Below are 7,997 nucleotides of genomic sequence, written 5' to 3'. Positions count from 1 at the left end.
CCGCCGTTGCATTGTTGTCTCCGGCGGTGCCGGTAGAGGTAGTGGGTGAACTGGTGGTGGTAGTAGGGTGGTTGGTGTGGTGGTGTTTGGCGGCGGCGGCGGCCGGGATTTGGTGGTTGTGTTCGGAGCAATAGGTAATGAGAAGCATGGTGGGGTCCAGGCGGCTACGCTCGACTTGTTTTCTGGCGGGACAGCCTTTGGAGCTACTGCATCGATAATATCCCCTACACATGAAACACATGTTAAAATTTTAAAAAGTAAATACTTGTACTAACTCATAGCCCACCAAAACTTTATAATAATATTTTAACGAAATCTTAATAACTCAGTTTGTTGATTGATTATAGCCTTGTTAATGAGGGTTTGATTTCTTTTAAATATAAGTATTGAAGACAACCTTAGATTTGACGTAAATTATTAGTTTCGTATCTGAACAATTGACCGCCTTAAAAATCATCTTTCTACTTGACTAACTAGACGTAGATATACCTCGATTTGCAACATGATATAATAAATGGTCACAAACTTTTATAGGAGCATGAAACTTTTAATAAAAAATCAAAAGAAGTGCTGAAAACATCCCTAAACTAGACTAGAATTTAGAAGTGTATTTCACTCATGTTACAAGATTGAGAGTGTATTTTATGTTCAATTAGTCAAGTAAAAAAGTGTTTTTAAGACTATCAATAATTCACGAATAAAAATAATAATTCACACTATGTTTAAAGGTGTTTTTAATATGATTGCGCGATTCTTCATTTTGTAATCTCTTTGCCTATTTCCTCTTTCCCTACCCATAATATTTATTGTTATTTCTTGAAAAAATGTATAATTAAAACATATTTTTAACTACATTTATAAATAAATATAAATAAGTAAAGTTTAAGTTTAAAAACAAAGAGTGATTTTGCATTCACCAATCACCATCAATCATGGAATCCACATTAATGGAGAAGAAAGTGGCTATATTACCAATTGGACATTGTAGAAATCGAGGTTAGATCAAGGTGTAGAAGTTCATTCAAAGTGGCTATTAAAAAAATGAGAATCTTAAAGGCCACACTATGCACAAAATCTTATCTAGTGGTGTAAACGTGTCAATGTGGCCATACTATGAAAATCAATAAGAGCAAATGGTTATTAAATTAAGGAACAATGTGTTGAAAGAGTCTACTATAAGAGACAACTATATTAATGTTATTTGCAGAATTAAACCCTTATTTAATGGTATAAATGCTTCATTTCTAGAAGAAGAAGCAAGTACCATACATTACCTTTGTGTTAGTTTTTTTTTTTTGTTTTCCACCTTGCTTTCAATATCTGTGTTGGGTTTCGAGTAAATTTAAATTTGTGTCGGAAAATTAGTTTCTTATTAGAGTTAAAGTGTTTTCTAACAAAGATGATCCTATATCACAGGGATTTAAACTCGAGATTTTTGATTAAGAATGAAGAAATATTTATCACTTCATCACGACCCTAATTGGTTGTTGTGCTAGCTCTTAAAATGGGTAATGTGCCAAATGTGTAATTAGTGGTATAACTTCAACACTTTTAAGTCAGTGAGTATGATAGTAGTTTGTTTGTTCAAACTTCTAAAATCTGCTTATTAGGGGAGGTATATTACTTTTTGAAAAAATAATATTAAAAAATAGGAATTTGTATTTGATTAGTCAATTTTAAAATAGTAATTTGTGTTATTTAAGGCTCCAAAAATGCTTCATTAAAAAATTACTTTTTTCAACTTCTAAAAAATATTTTGTGCTATTACTCAAAAACATCTCCCCCGCCTCCCCCCTAATAATTTGGTTAAATACCTAATTTTTCTAAAAATAAGTAAATTTGACTTTTGATAAGTTTAGCCCTACAAGCTACTAGCTAGAAGCAACAATTTAATTTGCGACATTTTTTTCTAGTGGTAATAATTGATAGAAACTTCGCATAAATGTTCATAAATACTTTTGAAAAGAAAATTGATTCAATTAACATAATTCAAGAAAAAGAAAAAAAACAACGCTACGCCTAGCGGCTTTGATTACCAAAGTCGCTAATTCCTCCCGCCATCTCAAATTATCTATCGTGAATATTTCTTTACCTTTTATAATATTTGAATGGTCATAACATCACTCATAATTTAAATATCCGTAGTCTTTGAAAACAATAAGTATGAGATAAAAATAAGATAAATTTTGTCTTCCACTTCTAAAACAACAAATAATTCAAAATAACTATTTTAAAAAAAAATCACGATAGATAAATTGAGACGGAGCAAATACTAATTACCATAAAAGGAGCGTGATTAACAAGTTTTAAGTAAGCGAGTGAGAAGTAGTAGTAACTAGCAAACACAAAATTCAAACTACTACATTAATTAATATAATTAATTAATTACTAACTAATTAATGCAATGTTTTTGGTCTATAATAATTTAGTCATTAAACCTATCGGATAAGTATAAAAACCTTTACCAACTACCCCCGGCGGCAACTACAAAGAAAATCCAATTATTATTACCAAAAAACCTCTTTTAATTATTATTTTTTAAAAATAATTATTACACTAATTATGAATTTCATTTTTGTGAAAAATTTAACAATAAGTGAAGATTAATTTAATTTAATTATAATTACCTGGGATAAGGTGATCCTTTAATTGGTTTTTGTCCATATTTTCTCCAAGACCAAGAATCTTGTGGTGGATAAACTTCCCCTTTACTTCTTGATCCATCACCTTCAATTATTGGCACTGAAATTACTTTCTTTTTTGCTCCTCTCCTACTACAAAATTTTAAAAAAATATCCAAAATTTCATTTTTTGATCAAATTCAATAACAATAACATATCCAGTGAAATCCAATAAGTGATTTTTTTGATCAAATTTCTTGAAAAAAAATTCAAAAACCCCACAATTCAATTACTGAAAATTAGTCGAGGTGTGTACAAATTGTTATCGAGACATAATAATGAACAAACCTTTTTCTTGGTGATGGCATGCTAACTTCCGCCGCTTCATCACCGGAAAAACAAGAATCAGCAGCATTATCCGGTGGAGTTCCGGTGGAATCTTCTTGTTTATGAAAAAATGGATTTTTGTATAGACTATCTTCCATGACCAAAAAAAACAAACAAAAATAACTTATATAACTTAGAAAAAAGAAAACTTTTTGAGCTTAATTTAACTAAATTTTTATCATTTAGAAATTAGAAGAGAAAAAGAGAGAAAATAAATAAGTTTGCTAAGAAAGAGTTGGTATGAAGTGGGGAAAGGTAGTGGAATTTATGAAGTTATTTTGGGTTTTAATACTTTATATTATAAAATATATGAAAGAGTCATATAATGACAGATTGGCAAAAATATAATTTATTAAGGACGTGCAAGCAATTAAACATGATAATGTGACATAAGGTGACATGTTCATATGTTAGATTTATTTATTTATTTTATATTTGCTAAGGGGCCCTTTGTCTTTAATATAGTTGAGCCTCCGTCCAGATTTGTTTATTTATTTATTTATATCCAACTTGGTTATTGATATTTTGTCTTGTCATTACTTTACTACAACTAAATGTATAATATAAAATAAAATGTCTTTTGTACTTACTTAGATAGAAGGATACTGATTTCGGTAGCAGGTTAATAGGTAGTTGAGTATACTGTCTTACTTGTTTTTAAAATTAGTTGTCGTAGTGCATATTATTCTTATAGTCGCTTGTTTTTCGATTTTTATTATTATTTGTTGCTTCTTATACTTTGGTTATAGTATTATTATGTTGTAGTTATGGTTCATTTTGTTTTCAAAAGGTTTTGTCATGTTGTCTTTAGTTTTTTGTTGTAACTTCTTCACTTCTGTTATTTCTTTTTTTAGTTCTGACTTGATATACTTGTCTTTGGGTCGATCGTCTATTGGAAATAGCTTCAATCTCTACCTTAAGGATAGGGTCAACGTACACTTTACCTCTCCAAACTTCACTTATGGGGTTACACTGTATATACTATTGTTGTTGTGTAAAATAAAAGGCATAATTAAGTGGATTCAAAATATTAAACTTTATGAATTGTATAGACATTGAGTTGATATATAATAATAATAATTGATCGACTATCGAACAATTATAGAAATTAGTAAAAAATTTAATACATATACAAGATTTGAAAAAAAATATTATATTTACCTAAATTTATAGATAACACTCTAGATATGCTTTCAGAATTTTTCAAAAAAAATTTCTCAATCTTCCAAATAGAAGAATATTTATTTTTTTGGTTATAAATAGATAGATGTTGTTATACGTTAACTTAATATGATAAAGTAAAAGTCTTGATATATTTATTATCTTAGTGATCAAAATTTGAATTGTAAAACAGATGTCATCAGCAAAATGGACTTGGCTATGCTATTGGTTTCTGAATGGACCTTTTTTTTTTCTTTTCTTTTTTTAAGATGAGAGGATAATTAAAGTTAGGAATATTTTCCATTTTTTTGTACTTATATGACTATATGAAATATTAGCAACTATATATTAATTTCTACCCCAAAACAGACGGCTAATGTACCTCCAAAAAAGTTTGTGGGTAATTATGACTATATATTCATTGATTAGTCCGATTTCCTCTTCTTCTTATTTTTTGAGCACACTAATTAGGGTAATATTCAAGTTGTTCCTTTCTTCACATACATAAATTTGGTAGGTGGAAAATCATGAAATGCTAAAAACTATCGATATAAAGTTGTGGTGGGATAGTCAGGACTCATCCACTCTTAATTAGAGGTTTTAGATTTAAATTTTAAAAATTAAATTAAAAAAATTATGTTGAGAGTGTCGCCTACAAAAATTAGCACTTTAGAGTGTGAATTCGAATTTAGTCAGAATCATATATAAGTACTGAATACAAACAAAAAAATATCAAAAACATAATACACAATTGGATATGGCATTTGGGATCATAATTTGAAATCAACGTTTGAACATGTGATTTGAGATCATATTTGAATTCCAGGTGCTTAAAAAAGCAAGATTTGAGATTTCAAATCACGATTTTAATTAATTATTTATTTATTTATTTATTTTTAGATGTAAGGGTCCATTTGGGTATGCAACATGGAATCACAATTTGATGTTAAAGTTCTGTTTAGACATGCAATTTAAAAAAAATTTAAGTAGTATTTTTTCATATAAACATGAAAACCTAGAAATTTGTGAAAATTAGTAAAAATTTCCCAATTTATAAACAATTTCACCCGTTCACCGAATAAGCAAATTATAGTTTAAAAAAATCATATTTATAAAGAAAAATACAATTTAAAAAATTCGAAGAACGTAAATAATAAAACTTCATCTTCAAATCAATTTGATTTCAAATGATTAAATATTTGAACACGATCTTAAACTAGTCCACTTTAACATAAATTTCATAAGAAACATGGAAAAAACATGAAATTATTCTGTGGGCAGATGAATCATTTTTGGGAAGTTCTTGATAAGACATATACGTTTAGTAGGTCTAATCGATCCTAATAGTTGGGTAACAAAAAATAAATTAGCATTATTTTTTATTCCCTTTACTTTTACATTTTGGAAAAAAATATATGGGATCACAATATTTTGAGTCGATAATCAAAATTTAGCCACCATTTTAACAGTAAATAGAAAGTAATTAAGTAGCCTCATATTAATGTGAAATAACATTTGATCAAAATATCCTTCACCTAATTAAATGCAGAATAACTCCAATACATTATGCTTGATTTCAAAATCCTAACAAGTGAAGCTCCAACACAATATGCTAAAGTTTAAAATAGCTAGCTATCATGAGTAAAATAATTATAAAATTTTAATATGAGTGAAAATAATGGTAAATTATATAATTAATTTTAATAATAAGTATTATAAGTGAAATAAACACGTGAAATAATTATTTTCACCTTACCTCTTTTGAATTCAAGGTCAATGATTATGTTATGGACTTCGAACAAGCTTTGTTATAAAATGTACAACATTAGAGATTTTATTTTGAAGATTGAGTTTCATCTCTAAAGATTCTGAATTTCACATATAAAAGAATTTCAAACTCTAGTCTAAAACAGTATCATGAAGTTTCACTTATTAAAGCTTCGAATTTCATCATATACTATGCTATAGTTTTTTTGTGTGTGTGTTTTAAGTAAAAGCGATTTTCTCCAAAAATAAAATAAAACTCCACATTAGAAAGTGACTTAACATTGAATAGTTTAAATTGTGGCTAAAGTTTAATTAACGGTTGAAAAAAATATTTATTTGCCAATTTCTCCCAATTGTATCCTTTAATTTTATATGACGACACTGTTTGTTGGACACATAATTTAATTTGATTTTTCTTTTGTTATAATTACAGCAAAAGATCATTTAAGTTGTCATTGAACAGTTCGTTTGATAGAAGGGAACAATACTTAAAAATTGAATATTCAAATGTATTATTATCTTGCTTATATTCCAATAAGGTATGATTTATTATCAGTGAATGAGATTGTTTTTCTCTTAGTCAGAAGTCTCAATTTCGAATTTTAGATATGAAATTTTTTTTTTTGATAAAAAACGTTACTTCAAATAAGATGACGTAAATTTGAATTAATCAGACTCCAATAATTATATCGAATGCCAAATGGAAAAAAAGGTATGAACTACTCATAATTAAGATCTACTCATTACTTCTTCTTGGTATCTTTTTGTTCAAGCTTTTGAAACATCTTTATTAGTATAAAAGGTTGTTATAAAAGATAATTAAGTTTTTTGGTTTGATCATTAATTAGTAGCTTAAATTAAATTAATTAAAGACAGCCTAACCAATCAGGCATATTCCAGCTAATCAAGATTTGTTCTAGAGAGAAAAGTAGAGGTATATATTCAATTTTTCGGTTTGATTTTGCATTATTTAGTTTCAATTTCTTCACTTTTTTATTTTGAAAAAACGTCATCCAATCATTTAAACTAAAATACATTAGGTTTAATTTGATTTTTTAATTATTCCGTTGTATCATATAAGAAAATATGAATTGAATATAATAGTTATGTTTGAATGATGAAATAGTAACTGCGATTAAAAAAATAGTAATATCAAATATATTAATTATTTTTTGAGGTTTATATAATTGAAATAATGGACACTACTGATAAGATTAGATAGTAATACATATTTTATAATGAGATAGTCAAATACACTACTCATAAATCTCTTATAAAAATATAATGCAATAATCCAATAAGTATAAGCTTGCACACCTAATATATAATTAAAATATAATGTAGGTAGTTACTATATGCTAAGAATCAAATATATTATATGCATATTTTTTAATAATTCATTTTTTATGTTCATCTTTTAAAATATCAAACCAAACACTAAACATTTTATTTATTTATTTTAAAAATCATCCAAATCAAATACTGCACAACCTAGAGAAAAGAAACATTCCATATATACTATTTTATTAAGGCAAGTTATAAAATTCATGAAGTTATGGTTCACAACTTCACATTAAGTTTTGTCCTTCGATTAATTTTATTATTATTAACATAATAGACTTCAATTCTGATGACATGTTACTTAGAGTACAAGATTTTTTTTGTTTTTTTAAAAAAAAAATTAGACTAAAGACGAATCATTCATACGAAGGTATGAAACGATTTTTAGATGGTCTTAATTTTTATCACTTAATTTTTTTATTTCTTTTTTTATACTTGAGTGTTTTGAGTAATAAAAAAGTGACAGAAATATCTTTGAAATCAGGAAAAATATGCTCGGCATAAATTTATATTTTTATATTATAAAAAAAAATAATAATAATAAAAAAAAAAAAATATATATATATATTCTCATATATTCGTAAATCCCTAAAAAAAATTGATTGACAGTTTAATGATAAAGTAAAAATCGTGGAAATCCTTTTTCATACTAGAGTTGTGGGTCGAATTCTACAATTCCTACACTATAATCCTGGCTCGGCCTCTGAGAGTATTCTCTCC

General features: G+C 27.0%; 1 protein-coding gene across 2 annotated transcripts in view; it reads right to left on the bottom strand.

Moving 5' to 3' along the window:
- The window catches only part of LOC102579216 (probable WRKY transcription factor 65), a 4,256-nt gene extending 994 nt beyond the window's left edge, over positions 1 to 3,262 (bottom strand). Inside the window, exons 1-3 of one of the 2 annotated variants that reach the window (XM_006348831.2) lie at positions 2,970 to 3,262; positions 2,628 to 2,771; positions 7 to 224 (exon numbers count right to left, since the gene is read on the bottom strand). In XM_006348831.2, coding sequence (XP_006348893.1) covers positions 7 to 224; positions 2,628 to 2,771; positions 2,970 to 3,106 — 499 coding nt within the window. In that variant the 5' untranslated portion in view covers positions 3,107 to 3,262. Of the gene's footprint in view, positions 1 to 6; positions 225 to 2,627; positions 2,775 to 2,969 lie in introns of both variants that reach the window. The other variant, XM_006348830.2, reaches the window with a different exon arrangement.
- Between the last annotated feature and the right edge of the window lie 4,735 nt (positions 3,263 to 7,997).

This window comes from Solanum tuberosum, unplaced genomic scaffold (genome assembly GCF_000226075.1).
Source record: "Solanum tuberosum cultivar DM 1-3 516 R44 unplaced genomic scaffold, SolTub_3.0 scf00102, whole genome shotgun sequence".
NCBI lineage: Eukaryota > Viridiplantae > Streptophyta > Magnoliopsida > Solanales > Solanaceae > Solanum > Solanum tuberosum.
Note: the sequence above shows the minus strand (reverse complement) of the source record. Positions and strands in the feature narration are given on the sequence as shown.